This window comes from Alosa sapidissima, chromosome 10, assembly GCF_018492685.1.
Source record: "Alosa sapidissima isolate fAloSap1 chromosome 10, fAloSap1.pri, whole genome shotgun sequence".
NCBI lineage: Eukaryota > Metazoa > Chordata > Actinopteri > Clupeiformes > Clupeidae > Alosa > Alosa sapidissima.
Genome location: NC_055966.1, coordinates 18608625 through 18627916, shown reverse-complemented (window position 1 = coordinate 18627916; position 19292 = coordinate 18608625). Strand labels below are relative to the sequence as shown.

The window sequence follows — 19292 nt, the reverse complement described above, 5'->3', positions numbered from 1 at the left end:
CCTGCATGAAGTCTACACAGTGTTTTTCCCTGGTTGTGACCAACAGATGTGACACTTGGCACACCATAAACAGCCTCACAGGACTTGTATACATTTACATATTTACCAAGAATATGAAGGTCATTAAAAGTTGAAATATAGATTCAAGCTGTTGCAAGCTGATTCAAGCTGAATGACAGCAGGTGAAGCAAAGCAGCTCTAGAACTGTTCTTTGTGTTCCTGATGTCAATGTTCTGATTCTGATTTGCAGGTTCTAATTCTGGAGCCCAGTAAGGTGTTCCAGCCCACCATCGTCAGCGTGAGCGAAGAGGACGACAGCCGCACCGTGCAGTTGCAGCATGTCACCCCCATGACGGTAGTGACCCACATACACACACACACACACACACACACACACACACACACACACAGACACACATTATTTTCTGTCTCTGACTCGCGCTCTCTCTCTCTCTCTCTCTCTTTCTCACACACACACACACACACACACACACACATTATTTTCTTTTTTCTTATTTACCATTATTTTCTTTTTTCTTATTTACCATTCTATGTGTAAATGACTGATGAAACAAATCAATGAGATATTCAATCTGTCGGGTTATGATCTGGTTGTAAAATTAAACACGGCGCTCACCAAATTGGCGCCATGAGTCGATAAAGCTTCTCACACACACACACACACACACACACACACACACACACACAAACACACACACCTCACACACAAGTTCACAAATTCACACACACACACACACACACACACATTATTTTCTGTCTCTGACTCTCTGCTCAGGTGAGGTGAGAGATAGAATGACGGAAACCTTACAAATGAACTGCACCCAAGTTTGCCATTTTGGATTTCCTATTTTGTAGTAGTTTTTTTTTTTACAAATACAATACAACTCTCAAAACCTATAAACCAGAACATTGACTATCTCATTAATATCAGCATAATGATAGCAATGAATGTCAGGAACCATGCCTGTCAAATTTCAGTCAAATTAATCAAGTTATTCTTCAAGTTACACTGTTGCCAGAGGGCAGACAGAGATAATTATTTTTGTCAGATATGTGCACCACGCCCTATAACACCAGCACATCTGAACAAACAAGCACAAGTCTAAACTGAACTCGCTCCTCAAATGATTCTGTGCATCTCCAAAACATTGAATCTACCTGGGAATTTACACCAGAGCCATTTTCGAAGCGTTTTTCAGTCGCCCATTTGACTTCCGTCTATTTTTAACGATTGAATTCCATTAGAATCTGTGTATCAATTTACACCTGCAGTGCTTTACGTGCGTATCATGGCTGTTAAAAGTAGAAGAAAGCATATTTTATACGCTTTACTTCTATTTTTAGGGTATCTGTGAAGTGTATGCTTGGATAAATACATTGTTGTGTCATGGTAGAGATGGAGGCAGTGTAATTTGATAATTTACATTTCACTCTTCCTTATGTTTTGCTTGTGGCGTAAATTCCCAGTAAAGCTACGGAATTGAAAGGGGCCGGTGCAGCAGTCTGGTATTTTGGCTCGCTAGCAGTCATGACAGAATGTCTGTTTCTTAGGGCAAGCTAAATCCTGTTCTTATCATTTTACAAAATCAGCATTTTCTGGTTGTCATTGTTCTAACTTGTTCTTCTGAACTTCCTCTCCGTTTTCCTCTGTAAAGCGAGCGGATAGGTAGGAAAACACACACACACACACACACACACACACACACACACACACACACACACACACACACACACAAACAGACACACACACACACAGACAAAGCTTCAGAAGCTTCCTTTTTCTATTTGTAGGCTTTTGTCCAGACCTTTCTGTGCTGTTTTGGTTTCTTCTGGAATTGTCCCTATGAGCCTATTTTATTATTAAGCAGATTTAGCCCACTGTTAGAAGCAATAGGAGACTGGTTGGGTAAAAAAAAACATGTAAAAATTGATGTAATTTGCATTGTACTGTCGGCACTTTTTCTTGCTATCCGCCATGTTCGTTTGTGTTGTTTTATTAAAGATGAAGACGTCACAATGAATTGTGTACATTTTTATTGGTTATTGAACTGTTAAGCCGCAAACTTGGGTCATGTTTATCGGTGTTACTATAGAGATGACGATAGCTGGGGCTGGGGAACATGAGCCCGGGTGTGTGCAGGCCCGAACTGCACTGTATGACCACTGAGCATAGATAAACAGTAAAATGTAGCTGGGACGGTAGAGGGGTTAGAAACCCATGAATGAAAATAGCCTATTTATTTCAGGTAGCCTATTTTTGCACCAAAAATATGTGAAAACCATGAAAATTTAAAATAAAAAAATAAATAAAAAAAACTCTCACGTTCCCAGCGCCCCCTAGGTTGTATGAACGCCCCCCAGGGGGCGGTACCACCCCTGTTGAGAAACCCTACTGTAGAAGTAGGTCTACTCCTTTTTTTAAGCTAGGTGGTCCGTCAGTTCTTTTTTATTGGTTAAGTGGTCCTTGATCTGAAAAAGTTTGAGAAACACTGGTTTATGTCCATGTGTCCACAACTTCATTGTTGAAAATATTCTGTCTCTTCCATTCCCAGAAAGGTCTCCACGAATGGACTTTCCCAGCCTCTGATATCAGGGGAGTAAGGTATGTATAATGTTTGTGTGTGTGTGTGTGTGTGTGTGCACCAGTGTGTCCATGTGTGCTTAAACCATGACATTCTTCACTCAATGCTGTCCGAGCTGGCATTTTTAGGGAAAGGACATATTCTCAACATCGCGGCCACTTCCGGTTTGGGACAACTTGGTGAAAATAAATGCATGGACAACTGAAGTGAATTAAAAAATGACACTGAATATTCGGCCATTTGGTCAGGTCATTTTTCTATGAGTCAGCTGGTAGTTTGTTGGGGCACTCACTCAATCTAGCTGTCATCAACGTCAGACTGTAACTCTTTTGCCGGTCTATCTAGCTCATCAGAATAGTTCTATACACTTTCAGTGAACAAATGCAACCGTGTGGTTTTGTTTTCAAGGAGTCTAGCCCTTAGTCTGCGCTTAATGTCAACTGGAAATGACATGGCTGCACTGTTGAGAATTTGTTTTGAATTGCACTTCAGTTGATGTTCATTCAGTGTGTCTTGGCAGGGACAAGTTTCAAAATCTCACCATATTTCGACTGGTGTACCTCAGGGATCGGTACTTGGACCCCTCCTTATTTTCTATTTACACCGGTTCCTTAGGTGAGATCATCCCTTGCCATGGATTCTCCTATCACTGCTTTGCTGATCATACCTAGCTATACTCATTCCAGCCTCACTGCCTATTCTACAAGATATTAACATCAAACTGGGTTCATCTTCATTAACCCCAACTAAAACTGCACGAAACATGGGTGTTATGATTGATGACCAAATTAATTTCTCTGAGCATGTTGCTTGTATCTCAAGCACCTTTCTCGGTTCACACTTCATAATAGTCAGAATATCTGATCCACACACAGTATGCAATACATATTTGTGTGCAGGCCCTTGTTATTTGTAATCTAGACTATTGCAATGAAATTCTCCATTGGTTTTTAATCGGCCAAAAAGGACACATGCTTCACTGGTTTAGCTGGCATAGTTAGAACTGAATGGTATGTGTGTGTTTGTGTGTGTGCTTGTATACACACGAGTCAGGCCCTTCATACCTTCTTTATAAAGTACTTAAGAAGCAGCAGCAGCAGATTCCCAGACGTCAGAGCTGCCCTGAGAAAGGGGGCCAGTTGCTCTATTTCTCTCTGACCTCCTATGAGAAGCCTCTGTTGTCACCACTCTTTCCTCTCTGTGCCCACCCTGACGTGCTGGCTGTGACTTGATGTGACTTCTTTACCTTGACCTTGTTTTCGTCCAGCCTACAGCGCTCTTGTTTGCCTACTGCTGTTCATGCAACACAAATAATCATACAACATCGGCAACCTGCAGGCTGCCGTACCGCTAGGCTGTGGATAGATCTGATCAGCAGCTGTGATAAGGACACTGAAATAGTTTTGTGTTGATGTGGTGTGGGAAGCATTAGTAGTCTGGATGTGTTACTGGATGTGCCGCAAGATTTTTTCATCTCTATCATTCCTTTGTTTCAGTTACACACTAGTTGAGACCTTAGAAAGCATTCATTCTTATTTGGCAAGCACTGTAGACATGTTTAGTTGTAGTGTGTTTCACGCTAAAGCTGTCCTGGCTAATCTATTAAACAGACACCATCTTGTTTATGATGGCTTCAACAGGAACATATTTTCCCATGACTGTTTTTATAGCAAGTGTCAGGAACAATTTAAAGCATTCTGTCTGACATTCAGGCTGTACCTACACAATATGACACATAATAAAATGTACACCTGATATTAAAAAGACACATTATATTTTTCTGAAATGTTACATCTCTCCGCTGTTGGCCGTTTCGTGCGCATGAAATAATCCCTCTCTCACCCGTAGACAGAGTTGATTTTGGCATGTGGAAGTGGTGGGTGGTCAGATGTTCCATCTTCTCCTCTAGAGATCTCTTCTGCCCCCCCCCCCCCCCCCTCTCTCCACAGTGTTTCCAAGTTCGACGAGCGGAGTTGTTTCCTCTATGTTCACTACAACTCGGATGACTTCCAGCTGTGTTTTCCCAGCGACGCACATTGTAAAGGGTGGGTATTGCAGCAAGGCTCTGAAATGCAGCCAAGTCAAACGGAGAACTGCCAGTTAGACGACTTCTGCGAAAAGCCAAAGACAGAGGCACAGATCTTGTCATGTGCACGCCCGTAGAAAAGCTGGGTTGTTTAGAAAACCTTAAACGTTTAATTTCTGCTCCCCTGGCTCTGGTTCTCCTCTCGTTAACTCCATAGAAAAGTCTTGGATGGTTCTCGGAAGAACCTCATAATTAAGGCATCTTTGATGTGGACAAGCTGAAAAACCTAGTTGACAGTTGCACACCTCTGCGTGCCAGAGATAAGAAAACTGGCGTATTATTATTATTAACTGGATTATAAGTGTTTCCTGAATTTGTACCGGAAACCATTGCTTTGCATTAGGGGGTACATAGTGTTTATGTGGATGATGTATCTTGGTATATTGGTATGTGTAAGCATAATCAGTCCTGATAAGTTGTGTTTCTGTGTGTTAATGTGTATGCTCTGACATGTGATGCTCCTCAGGTTCTGTGAGCTGGTGAACTCGCTGCGGCAGCAGGCCATCGCACCTGTGGAGGAGCCGTGCCCACTGAGCAGAGGCGTGTTAGAGGTAGGTGCACCGCCATAAAGCACTTATGCCAGCAACCTAAGGCCAACGGGATGTGGTGTGTCTCATCACTGGCTTCCTTGCTTTCTTCAAGGCCAGAGCAGTAGTCTAACTAATGGCAAGTGGGTCGTTGCAGAGAAAGACTTCCTGTTTGGTTTGGCACGTGTTGTGGCAGTCTCATAAACTACCACTTGTGTTTCATTCTGCTATCTAATGCATAATAAAGATAGGAAAGATATAATCAGTACTTTAGTAACTGTGTAACAGGCACTATGAATTAGAAATGTGTGAATTCATGATAATTTCTGTCCTTTCAGTACATCTATGAGACGAGTGAAAATGGTGGTAAAGTGGTTCTGGGCAAAGGGACATATGGCGTTGTGTATGCTGGCAGAGACCTGAGCAACCAGGTGCGCATCGCCATTAAAGAGATCCCTGAAAAGGACAGCACGTAAGGAATTGATCCTCATTAGTTATATTTAGTTTTATTTCAATATTAATTTGTTGGCCAATTTTTGTAGGTGCTTTTATATATCTTCTGGTCATGCTACAATGTAACAAACAACTCATTGTGTAATAGACACCCCCTTATGACTAGTGTTTCTGCTCAAGGAGTCTTCCTATGAAAAGAGAGTATTTCCTTGCCCTTGTTGCCTTAGTGTTTTCTTTAGGGCTTTCAAGATCACACTTGGCACACTCAGCACCTCCAGACATTAACTGGTTATGTTAGCCTGGGCAAACCCAGACAACCTGTAAGCACATTTGCATTTCCTCTGCTGCTCCATCTGGTGACCTTCCCTTTGAAGTCCATTTATGAATCACCAAAAAAGATCACACACAGAATGACTGCACTGATGACGTCAGTGTTAAACTACATGGATGTGTATTTTCTTTGGAATTAAGATTGAGTAAACAACTGCATTTTAAAGCTTTGTTTACAAGGAAGATGTGTTCGCTGTACTTTCCTGACAATTAACCAAGGTTTATACGTTGATTTTTAAAAACGTCTTCAGCTATGAGGTTAATACACAGGGAAGGGCTACACATGGGAATTCTTTTCTTTATTCTTTTTGTATGATTAAAGCATGATCTGATTCAATGGGCTATTGGACGCTGTGGTTTATACACATGTGCGGTTAATACATGTTTTATTTTTTGTTTGTTTTGTATAAAACACTAATACAGTTTATACACAATGCAGCTAATACACAGGAAATTACTGTAACTAATTACTGTACTGGTGTACCAGTTTAAGGTTAATTTGACTTCAGATTATGCCCCTTGGAAATCAGAAGTGAAAGAAGAATTTCTCTGATTCTGATTAGGCAATGATATGGCACCACAACAGTAAAATTGATGTACATTGAATCATCTTCTGGTTTAGGTGTTAAGCTCCTTTAGCAAATTCTTCTTTTTTTATTTTCCTATGAAAAATCTATGTCTCATGATTTGCAGCCCGGCCTTTCAGGTCAGTTCAGACTAAAAATACAGGGGCTGGTTCCCATAAGGGCAGTGGCAGCTCCTGTGGGAGATTAATGTTGTCGAGTTTCTCCATGTTTACAACATCCAGACTCTTCCCTCAAGTGATTCATTATTTTCATTAGTTCAACCATGTCATGACCCATCCCAACAGAGTGCATGTTTTGCTTGTAGTTACAAGGAGCTTTAGAGCTCTGTTGAAATCCCTGTTTGCCAATAAACATTATTCTCATTGCTGGACAGATATACATATTTAAACATGAATGTGCATAAATATGTACAAATAACTTTCAAAATAAGTAAATCTTCCTGCTTTCACTGTATTTCTCCCCTGCCATACTCTGTACAGTTATTCTCAGCCCCTGCATGAGGAGATAGCCCTGCACAAGAGGCTGAAGCACAGGAACATAGTGCAATATCTGGGCTCTGTCAGCGAAGACGGATACATCAAGATATTCATGGAGGAGGTACCAGGAGGTATCTATCTCTGCTCACCATCTTTTCATTCATTTGTTCAGTCATTGATTCATTCTTTCTTTCTTTCTTTCTTTCTTATTCATTTTTATCCATTCTTTCATTGCTTAACATTCAAAAAATGTTTTTAATATCAAGTAATGTTACAGACACATACTGTACCTATTGGCCTACTTTCGACACAGTTATTCACTGACCAGTCCCTGTAACCTCTGTGTGATTTAAGTGCAGATTGAAGTGCAGTGTGAGTTTCAGCTCAGAGTTGTGCGAAACCCTTAAAATGTCATTTGTGTTCCAGCTTTCAACAACCTTTGCCTTATGCACATTCTGGCAACTCCCCCAGATGTGATTGTTGTTCTCCATGCCCCAGTGTGACCTGGTTTTTTACATTAGTCAGACAGTCAGTCAGACAACCGAGGCGGCTGGGGGAGTGTACTGACTGGATATGGGCAGCAGGAAGGGGCGTTGGTGCCTGGGGGTGGGCCAATTGCAGGAAGAGCCTGAGGAAGCACTAGAAGTTTGTGTTGAGCAATTCAACTGAGTCACCGGCGCGCTGTAGGCTCGAGCGATGACGCAATGAGAAGTTAGAGGCATTCAAACTTGCCAAATTCCAATCCCACGGGCCATTGAACTGCAGCGGCTGATCTGATTAATCTTACAGGAAGCTTGTCCTCCCTCTTGCGGTCAAAGTGGGGGCCCCTGAAGGACAACGAGGCCACGGTAGTTTTCTACACCAAGCAGATCCTGGAGGGGCTGAAGTACCTGCATGATAACCAGATAGTGCACAGAGATATCAAGGTAGAGAGCACACACATAAGGATTTGCACTACGGAACCTGTCCAACATTCATAACAAACACAGAACATACAAGAATAAACCTAAATTGACTACAATGAGTTTTTTTTATTTATTGTTTTGCTTTTGTAATCTTCAGAATTGGCAGTTCGATGTGTGACAGTTAAGATGTGTGTGTTTTTTTCCTGCAGGGAGATAATGTCCTCATTAACACATACAGTGGAGTTCTGAAGATCTCTGACTTTGGGACATCCAAACGGCTCGCTGGAATTAACCCCTGCACAGAAACATTTACAGGTGTGTGAGAGAGGGAGAGAGAGAGAGAAAGAGTGAGAGAGTGCATGCATGTGTGTGTGCTTGTTTACATGTATACCATGTAGATATAATGTAATGTCTGAAGGAGAAATAACTACCTTGTTCAATCTATCTTGTTCAGTCTGTTTGTCCCAAAATGTCAGTGCTACATCAGTGAGTCTGATCTGTGAAATCTCACCTACCGTGTTACTTCTGTGGTGTCAGGAACCCTACAGTACATGGCTCCAGAGATCATAGACCAGGGACCCCGGGGCTACGGCAAGCCAGCTGACATCTGGTCCTTGGGCTGCACCATTATTGAGATGGCCACAGGGAAACCCCCCTTTCATGAGCTGGGCAGTCCGCAGGCCGCCATGTTTAAGGTAGAACACAGAGAACTGCCATACAGGCAGTTTTTTGCCCCATGCAAAAAAAGAGAAATAAAACAAATCTAGCCTTTTGGAGCCGTACAGTATATCCAGTATGCTTTATTTTCTTTTTTTTTTATCATTTAGACTTGAACAAAGTGCAAGATATTTTATATTTTAGAAGACATGCTTTCTTGTATTGTGATAAATGCAAAGTGAAGTAAATGGGTTTAATGTTTCTCTACACTGTCAAATGTGTGTGCTGTAACAGGGTAGCTGTGTTGATCTCTTTCCCTTCCTCTGTGGGGGAGGGGCCACTCACTTTTATGGAGCTGTGGATGTCCACCCTCGTGTGAAATGGGTTCTCCTTTCACAAATGTAGTCCAGGAATGAAACGCTGTTCTTTCCAATATAATCAGTGGCTGGAATGGCACTTCATGTGCAGGCCGGGTTACCAAGAGATCACAGGCCCTGCCCACACTTCCTTGTCTGATGTCTGATGTTTCCCATTTCCTCTTTGAATTTCCTGTTGCTTTTTTGGACCTGACCTGTGGTGCCTGTTTTATTGAAATGGTTACTGATGATAAAAGGTCTGAATGACCTTGCCTTGTGTGTTGTGTTGACTATAGGTCGGTATGTTTAAGATCCACCCGAACGTGCCAGAGTGCATGTCTGACGAGGCCAAAGGTTTCATCATGAGCTGCTTCAAGCCAGAACCAGACAAGCGAGCCGAGGCCTCAGAGCTCCTGAAGGACACCTTCCTCAAGGTCAGCCACCGCAAGAGAACCAAACAGGAGGCCATCCAGAGGGAGACCACAGGTCAGGCTGGCGGATGCACACTCACACTCACACTCTCTGATGTGAAGTAAGAAAGAACCGTATCTACGGTTATCTAGTTATGAAGGGCTCATATTTAGAGTGGTCTCTTGGGTAGCCTTGGTGTCCTTGCAACTTTGCACCAAGCAATTACCCTTTAAGGAATCAGAACAGGTCATGGAATATGGAGGTGGTGTACATTAGTATTTTTATCCTTTTGGTTTACTTTTTCTTTCAAATGCTCCAATTACTGACCTGTCCAGTGTTGGGTCTAAAGTGTGTTGTGTGTCCAGTAGCAGACTACCACAGGAGTATGTCCGTACCCATCACGGTGCACGTGGAGGATGTGGACGCAGAGCCCTTTGATCTGTCCTGCTCTTTGGACATGCGGCGGACCATGTCAGTCCTCAGGATGGACGACATCGCAGAGAGCCCACCCAGCACCATCGGATTCCTCCCGTTAGTACCGTCAACTGATCTCTGACCAAACACACAGACAGACTCTCAGCCCAGTGATGTTCTCACACATAGGTGTAGGAGTATTATTTTAAATTCCTCCAGCTAAACTCAAAGCCTTAATCATACATTGATCCTCTTGGTTAGAAGGGATTTTTGAGGTAAGAATTTTCCGTCATTCTCAACACGGTTGAGACAACATTTAGTGTTTAGTGACTACTTGATTAAGTGCTCTACATGCTCTACATGTTGTATCAAGAGGAACAGAGTGTGTCTTCATCTTCTGATTGGCGTCTGATTGTTGTTCTTGGTTGGTGTAGGGTGCCGGAGGAGCCGTCGGGCGATCTGATTAGCCCGTCCGGTACGGGAGAGAACCTGGGTCTGTTCCTACTGCGGAAGGACAGTGAGAGGAGGGCCACTCTGCACCGGGTGCTGACGGAGTACATCGACAGGGTGGTGCTCTACGTACAGGACACACTGCCCAAGGTACACCTTCTTAGTGTGTGTGTGTGTGTGTGTGTGTGTGTGCCACTCTACAGTATATCCCTTCCTCACCAAGTACATTGACAGCATGGCACGCAACATACAAGACACACTGTAAACTGTGTGTCAGTGTGTGGGTGGAAGGGGGGTGTGGGTGTGTGTGTGGGTGTGCTACTCTACATTGAGTCCTCACCAAGTACCGGTACATCAGCAGCATGATGCTTAACAATATAGGACACACTGCATTACAGTACGTATCTTTGTGTGTATGTGTGTCTCAAGACTTGTGTTCACACATAGCTCCACCCGCCCCTCTCTTCTCAGTCTGACCATCAATCCCTCACTGCGGAGCACATCTCTGAGCTGATTGGCTGTTTGAGGGAGAACATCCGTTCACCCGACAAGAAGCACCTGACCAACAGCCTGTTGAAGCTGCGCAGCACCCTGCTCAATGATGCAGTACCACTCAACAACCTGCAGACGGTGCTCTTCAGCTTCCAGGATGCTGTGAGTCCTTCTGTCTGACTTGTACATGTACTTTCTCTCTCTCTCTCTCTCTCTCTCTCTCGCTATCACTCACTCACTCTCTCTCTCACACACACACACACACACACACACACACACACACATACACACACACACAAACACACACACAAACACTGTCTCCCTCTGTTATCTTAGGGATTCATTTTTTTCTTACATTGTCAGTGTTTGTGTCTGCTCTAGTTTGTTGTTTTGTATAAGTGCATGTGTTGTGTTGCAGGTGAAGAAGGTGTTGCGGCAGCAGCAGGTGAAGCCCCACTGGATGTTTGCCCTTGACAACCTCCTGAGACAGGCGGTGCAGGATGCCATCACTGTGCTCCTACCAGGTGAGACTGGACTCACAGATGCCACTGCTCATTTGTTTCCATTAGGGGACCGACAGGGGTTATTCTAATTGGGTTAATGTTTGTGTGGGTTTTTGTGTATTCGCTCACTTAGGGGTGAGGGTTTTATGTATAATTATTAGTGTACAAGCATCAACATATAGTTTTCTCTTATCCTTGTGACTGCAAGCACTCTTTTCTGAAATACACACAGACAGAAACACCTCTATTACCTTCAACTCTTCCCTTGCCAACACTGCCATAAATATAGCAATTATATCCTCTCCCAAAACTCATATGAACCTTTTAAAGCATATATTCAAGCAACACTTATACATAGTAGCCTTTTTAGGAGTACTTCTTTCCTTTCTTTCCTGCATTATTTGTCCTTCTGCATCTCCATCTCTCTCTCTCTCTCTCTCTGATCCCTCCTCAGAGCTGAAGCTGCAACTGCAGTCCTCCTTCGAGGCGGACGAGCGAAGCGAATCCCCTGAGGCGGAGACCCAGACCCCCACCAACACAAACGCCCAGCAGGACCTCCCGGGCTCCCCAGTGCCCCAGGATGAGGAGCAGCCCGCGGGGGAGAACACGACCAGCGCCTGCCTCCTCACCAAGCTCCAGGATGGCAGCTCTCCTCTGGCCAGAGAACTCAGCCAGCTCAGGCTGGAGACCAGGAGGTGGGGAGATGCTACGCCCCATGTAGTACTTATACTATAGTTATAATAGGCTCCATACTGTAACTAGTGAGAGATGTGAAGCTGGGCGGTTTAGAAATGAAGTAACGAATTTAGCAAAGTAGCAAAAGTCTCAGAAAACACTGCCACTCCAAGTCGTTTCTCTCTAGACTGCGGAGGAGTGGTCTTTTTTATCCCAAACAGACACGCCTCCCACCAGGTGTGTCCAAGGTCCAATTATGGACATCAGCGTCTGAGGGAAATGAAACACACACAAAAAGAAACAAGAGCAGACTAACTTGCAGGGTTTCTCACAAATAAATACAACCATTTAGACACTTATTGTATGCTGTATGTACACACACACTACACACACAACAGGCACAGACACACATAGACACACATGCACACACACACACTTACATATCAGGCTTTATCTCTTGCTGGAGGAAATTACAGTGTTATATTCAGTATGTATTTAGCCAGTGTGTGTGAGTGTACAATTAACATTGACATTGTTGGCGATTTATGGTAGTCTGGGACTCGCTCCTAAACTCTGTTAGAGGCTTGCAAATTACTAGACTGAAAAATGAAGACTAAATAACTTCATAAGTTTCTCAGAAAAGTGAAAGATCACCGCACACTGGTCGACATGTTTTGCTGGTTTAATTTTCAGTGAACAGTTCATAGTTCACTGAAAAATAAACCAGCAAAATAAGTCTACCAGTGTGCGGTGATTTTTCCCTTTTCTGAATTTCAATCACCAGCACCTGGAAATCAGAAGGCTGTGCATAGGGACTTTATCCTTTTTAACTTCATAAGTATCTTTGTCAGTGACTTTTGTTTGTGTGTCAACAGACTGCTGACCCTGCTGAGTGAGAAGGAGCGGGAGTATCAGGAGCTCCTCAGGGACACAGTGGAGAATAAACAGAAGCAGATTGATACCATCAGAGATGGCCAAACGGCACCCTCCTCAGGTGGTTCTGTCTGCTCACCCCTTATCTACTCCACTGTTATCTTGTCTCAAACAGCTTGTCATGTCTCTTTTCACATTTGTGTATATAATAGATAGAGCATCTCAGTTGCCTCTCTCTAATCGGTCCATCTGTGCTGATGAACTCTTCTCTGACCCTTTGCTGCCCTTTTTGTTCACCTCTGACTTTATGTGTTTGCTTGTCTATCTCTGATTAGTTTTTGGTGCTCCCACTCTATATTTCCTAATCGGCCATGCTCTGGTAGTGTCTCATCCAAATTGTATGATTAAACACCCTGATTTTAGAATGGAAATCACCTATTTTGAAAACCACTTTCTCACTTCCTTTTACAGAGAAAAGTTCTGAGAACAGCGGACTTGTGCGCTGGTTGAAATGCATTCCTGTGGACCAGGACAGCATAGATACTGTAAGTACACCCAGAATACAGGAATGTGATTCTCTTTAACCCATCCTGCACAGGCCTAGCATTAGCCACGCTAATGTGATTCATATTCTTTAACCTATTCTGCACAGGCCTAGCCTAGCATTAGCCATGCTAATATGATTCATACTCTTTAACCCATCCCATATATCTATGAACCCATCCTGCACAGGCCTAGCATTAGCCATGCTAATGTGATTCATACTCAAGTTTAGCCCATCCTGCACAGGCCTAGCATTAGCCACGCTAATGTGATTCATACTCTTTAACCCATTCTGCACAGGCCTAGCCTAGCATTAGCCACGCTAATATGATTCATACTCTTTAACCCATCCTGCACAGGCCTAGCATTAGCCATGCTAATGCATGCATGAACAAACAGCAGATAGCACTTCACTACATTATGCCTCTGGTGATATGATGTGGCTCCAAGTCCATCACACAGGCATTCAAACTTTTGCCTTTTTAAATCCCCATTAATCAGGACCCTTCTGGCGGGATAAGGCAATGTGAAAAAGTGAAAGAAAAATCTTCAAAGTGAAAGATCTAATTGTTGTTTGTTGGTTTGTTTTTCCACAGCTTGTGTCTCACAAGTTCACATTGGATAGTCTGCTCCAAATAGCCTCCAGAGATGACCTCAAGTATTGCAACTTAAAGTAAGGATCTGTCACCTGAATGGATTAGCCAATCATTTGGCCCAAATTACTTTCCTGTTATGAACAAATTATGTTAATCATACGTTAAACTTGAATGTCACACTTTGAATCAGACCGTCTCCTCTGATTCAGAATTAATTCAAAGGTTAATGATTTGTTGTTTGAATACGATCAAGCAAGTGATGTTTGCACAAATTTTGTAAACAGTGAGGCTGATCGTTTTTGTTCATTCAGATTGAGATAATTGTAGGTACCGGTATTACAATAGATAAAAATACTGAGCATCCTTCTGAAATGGCATGGAGGTCCTCAGTATAGGCTTTCAGTATGTATGCATCTCTATCAGAGCATCATTATGCTTTCAGTACGTATGTATCTCTATCAGAGCATCAGTATGCTTTCAGTAGAGGTGTAAAAGTCCGGCTTCAGAAATTAAAAGTCCTGCCACATTTTTGTTCCAACCATTCACTTATTTAGCTAATTCTAATTAGCACAACTTCTCAGCCAGGTACATCAGTTAATTAGTGAAATCACCTGTGTTAAGCGCACAGGTAGAACTAATACATGGCAGGACTTTTACTTTCTGAAGCCAGACTTTTGCATCTCTGGCTTTCACTTGGTATGCATCTCTATCAGATCATTATTATAGGCTTTCAGTCGGTAGGCTATGCTACTCTATCAGAGCATCTATCTTTTTTATTTTAATATTTATCTTCAGACATTTTTACTGTCATGAGCTATGCATGCAGCCATAAGCTTTACAGTATCCAGTGCTCTTTACCTCAGCATCACATTTTAAACAAAACATTTAGCACATTTGAGTATGTAATGCTTTCTTTGTCCTGCAGGGGGGGCATGCTGTGTCGGATCTGGGCTGCCGTGTCCAAACAAAGACGGTCTCGCCTCAGCACCCACGTTGAGGAGGACGACACCATCCTCTGAACACCAGCGTCTACACTACGTCCTGCAGTGTCTCTGTGGGTGGTGCTCGCACATCTACATGCTTCTTGGCTGGTCCAGAAAGAATGATATGGGTCTGTTAAAAGAAAACAAACACTGGGTCTCCTTTATGAGGATGAAACCCTTCTCTAAACAGTGTCCACACCAGGGCCTAGGTGATGGTTTTCTGTATGTTTATTGGCCGGTCTAGTAACAATGACATGGTTCTGTTAAAAGAAACAAACAAAAACACTCTGGGTCTCTTTCATGAATCAGAATGATTCATTTTGTATAAATTGTTGGGGGGGGGGGGGGGGAATCCCTTTTGTATTTGTGAGTGAATGTGATCTGGATCTTCAGTGAGGGTCATAGTTGAAAATGGTCCTTGGAAATATCTGAAGCCCCCTCACTAGATGAAAATCTACCCGTGCTTTAACCGTCTGTGTTCAGATACGTTCACCCGAGTGACCTGCGGACTTACCGGTAGTACTAAAGGGCTGGTAGTGTAGACCCAGGTGATTTTCAAGGTAAAAAGACATTGTGTGGACATATACAGCCAGCCCGTTTGATTCCCGGATCATGTCAGGAGTCCAGTGCATGTGTGAAAGGGACTATAGTAAACTTAACCAGACTTTTTGATTGAAACTCTATAAGGAACACTGCATGAAGAGGGATATTCATATGTATATGTCTAACTTTTTCAAAGAATGTGCTCTTACATTTCTGAAGTTTGTAAATTGGAGTAAGAACAATGTCTCTTTACTGTTAGTGGTCATGTCTGATTTCACACACACACACACACACACACACACACACACAAACACACACACACACACACACACTCAAGCACTCAAGCACTCAAGCATTTTGTTGTTGATATTGTCAATTGTGTCTTTTCAGTATCAAGTACGGTAATAATTCATGACTTTTTATTTACAAAAAAAACTCTTCCTCATTTTTTTAATTGTAATTATGTTTTTCACAATATTTTTTGTATAGAATGTTTTGGGGGATGAGATTTATACTGTTTTAGTTGTTTTATTGTAATGTAGATTTCTATGCAAGCTGTGACACACAAAAGGGATTTTAAGCATTCACTGTGTGTGGATGTATATTAAATAAACTCATGGTATGGTAGGATTTGGAATTTCAGTCATGTATCTGTAAAACCAATGACCTATAGACACAAAAAAGTGCAGTAGTTGCACAGCAACTGCAACAGTCATGGAACATTGTAATATTTATAAACAGATGTGCCTAGATCATGGATAAGGATGTACTTTGGATGTAGATTTTATATTCTAGGGCTTTATCACATAACCATCAATTGTGTTGCTGATTGTTATTTGACAAATTTGTTATTTTTGATAGTGATATAGATGACCTGGATGTCAGACATATTTGTATTATATAACAAGTAGTTGCCACATCAAAATCACAGCATTCAGAGGATCTGCTGTGTGGTTGGTCTGGTGCAAAAACCAAGTGGGTGGGTAACAGATGTGTCATATTAGTGATGTGTGAGGTTGTTTTTGTTCTGCAATGTTTGGGAATTAAATTGTCCCTTTCGATTTGTCTAATGTTTTTCATATTTTGGGAGCAGCATCTTTACTAAATAAATACATTGTACCATGACTTGGCTTAAAAGCCATGACAAAAATAGTAGGACACCATTTTAAGCCACCAAATCCTGACTTTGTCTTCACGAAAAGCTTGTGAAAGGTGTCATATACTGGAAAGTTAACAGTCTGATTGAAATATGTTACAAACGAGATGCTTTATTACCAGATAATACTCATGAATCCATAACAAACTTGTCTGCTATAATTAGAAAACATCCCCACTTCCATCTGTGTTCATGTAGGAATGTGTTCATGTGTTGTTCATGTAGGAATTTGTGTCTGGTGTGGTTCAGGGTTCAGGTATTCAGGTCATACGTGTTTTTGAGAAACAGAGGTGAAGTGGTGTGTGTACGCAGCATGCCCTGACAGAAGGTCTGAAGCTCAGTGTTCAGGCCAGGCTAAAAATGCCTCCCCAGCTTGTTTTCACACTGTTGACGTCACCTTGGAGACAAGTGTTTATGTCTTCCTGTTATCCTGGCTGGGACATCCAGGATGACGTGGTGCCTCCACTTTTCACACCGACTTCATGGGCGTCCATCTGCAGCAGTGAGTGTATCACCCATCTCACTTCGCTGCATTGTGAATTGTACATTCTTCTAAATGTTAGCCCTGGGGTAAGATGACTGATGTCATGAAAAGCCAAATGAACAGGATTATCTCCTGTCCTCGTGTAGACGGGTGGAGTTACCAATAAAAGGGATATGAGATCATCTAGGGATTAGGTAGGGTCCCCGATTATTAAAATATTAAAAAAGATAATACAAAAAAACACCCATGTTCCATTTGAAACTCTGTGTGACTTCTCTTATGTAGCCTAGGGGGTGTTATCAGTGTACCCTGACGTCTCTCTTGCAGGTTTTGCACTCTTGGTTCTTGTTAGAGACCCTTACATAAACCCACCAGGAGAGGGAGCATGACCACAAAGAACAGCAGAGCACGGTGCGACACGTCACAACACTACTGTGTGGTACTGATCATACGTAGACATGAGCGTGTGTGTATGTCTACATATCTTTCTTCTGCTATCTCTTTTGTGTGCATGTGTGTGTGTGTGTACAGTACGTGTACATCTCTCTCTCTCTCTCTCTCTCTCAATTCAATTCAATGAGCTCTCTCTCTCTCTCTGGTGTTCGATAGAAACAGAGTTGTAGTGTGTCTTGACCCAAGCATGCCCCTGTGTCTGCCCGCCAGCTGCCTGTGGAATGTGACCCTACTGGCTCCGACTTGCCGCTTCACCACAACACACCGCACCCTTCAGTCTCCATGCAGAACCTGACCAGCAATACACACACACAGACACACACACACAGACACACCTAGTGACACCTTCCATCATCACCCTTCTCTGACTGATCTCCAGCCAAAATGGCATTACAAGAGAAGTTGACGTAGCACATTTTCATCCTCTGACTATAAGGCATGAGTGAAGGAGCTGAGACTACGGGGAGTCGACGGAGTCAAATCTTCACCAGTTTTAACCTTCTGTGAAAACTCTGACCCTGCTCCATAGTCACTTGTCTGCAGGAGTGTCCAGGTGTGACAGAGTGTGAGTGCTGAGTGTTGACGCTGACCTGACAGGGCCCCTGTGCCCTCACTGGGTCAGAACTTTGGTCTGCTGGACATCAAGATTCAAGACGGGCAGCCGTGGCCTACTGGTTAGCGCTTTGGACTTGTGTGCTCTGTGAAAGTATTTTGACGTCTCACGTTAAAACTAAACTGCAGTTATTGAATTACGGAACTGTATCCTTGTACAAGCACCACAGTAACCACAGCTGGGTCTCAATTTACAGCAACTAAAAGCGCTTAATAAAAGGATGCATGCAGGCCAGGCACAAAGAGCATTTGGCATACATTCCTGCATAGGGAGTAACAGGAAAATATATCTGCCGTCCGAGGCTTGACCAAATTGCTATTTGGTAGCTGGATACCAATTGTAGCATTGTTCTGTTCACATAGAATTATTCATCTTTTATCAGATCCCACGAATCCCATATGACAAGTATGAGTTGTTACATCTGGTTGGCCTCTTTCTGTGGAAAATGAATGCCATTCTCCCTGTGTTGCGTTTATTTCTATTTGATGTGCTTGCATAGTTTCAATGATTGCATATCGTTTGTGATAATGGCTTTTAAAACGTAATCTAGACTGTGTGCAAATTGAATTCAAATTAAGCAGAAGCTCTTTGATCAGGTGCAAGCGCAGTCTGATAGGTCTGTTTGAACCTAGTACATGGCCCTTTGTAACTACCACGTTGTATTCCTTGGCTATTCATCTCCAATAATATACAGAAAGTGTGTGTGTATGTGTGTGTGTGTGTGTGTGTGTGTGTGTGTGTGTGTGTGTATGTATATGTATGTGTGTGTTTTGTGACACAAATCCCATCAGACCTGATATTGTTGTTATTGATGAGAGCATAGGAATGCAGGCTGTTGTTTTGTCCCATGTCTAGAGGAAGCCTATTTAACAAAGCTAGTGAAATACCAGCATCTTGTACAGCAGAGTTGTAGTCATAAATGCCAATATGTTGTTCTCATATTTGGAAGTTTGGGCCACGTACAGCTGATCACTAGGGAACTCAGGATTGTTGGATTTACAAAAGTGAAAGTTATTGTCAACAGAATCACATGACTGAACCCTGTCTGAGCAATTATTGCACCTGTCAAATTTGTGTCCTTATATAATATTTATTCTCAATTGTGGAAAGAAAGAAATTAGTA

General features: G+C 42.6%; 1 protein-coding gene across 2 annotated transcripts in view; it reads left to right on the top strand.

The window, feature by feature from the left end:
- The window catches only part of si:ch211-1i11.3 (mitogen-activated protein kinase kinase kinase 5), a 29759-nt gene extending 13237 nt beyond the window's left edge, over positions 1 to 16522 (top strand). The window contains exons 10-28 of one of the 2 annotated variants that reach the window (XM_042106507.1): positions 251 to 355; positions 2574 to 2623; positions 4553 to 4648; positions 5156 to 5240; positions 5555 to 5688; positions 7066 to 7193; positions 7852 to 7988; positions 8177 to 8282; positions 8505 to 8662; positions 9277 to 9466; positions 9760 to 9922; positions 10240 to 10405; positions 10727 to 10909; positions 11166 to 11271; positions 11705 to 11945; positions 12801 to 12919; positions 13270 to 13343; positions 13938 to 14014; positions 14863 to 16522. In XM_042106507.1, coding sequence (XP_041962441.1) covers positions 251 to 355; positions 2574 to 2623; positions 4553 to 4648; positions 5156 to 5240; positions 5555 to 5688; positions 7066 to 7193; positions 7852 to 7988; positions 8177 to 8282; positions 8505 to 8662; positions 9277 to 9466; positions 9760 to 9922; positions 10240 to 10405; positions 10727 to 10909; positions 11166 to 11271; positions 11705 to 11945; positions 12801 to 12919; positions 13270 to 13343; positions 13938 to 14014; positions 14863 to 14956 — 2412 coding nt within the window. In that variant the 3' untranslated portion in view covers positions 14957 to 16522. Of the gene's footprint in view, positions 1 to 250; positions 356 to 2573; positions 2624 to 4552; positions 4649 to 5155; positions 5241 to 5554; positions 5689 to 7065; positions 7194 to 7851; positions 7989 to 8176; positions 8283 to 8504; positions 8663 to 9276; positions 9467 to 9756; positions 9923 to 10239; positions 10406 to 10726; positions 10910 to 11165; positions 11272 to 11704; positions 11946 to 12800; positions 12920 to 13269; positions 13344 to 13937; positions 14015 to 14862 lie in introns of both variants that reach the window. The other variant, XM_042106505.1, reaches the window with a different exon arrangement.
- Positions 16523 to 19292: the final 2770 nt, after the last annotated feature.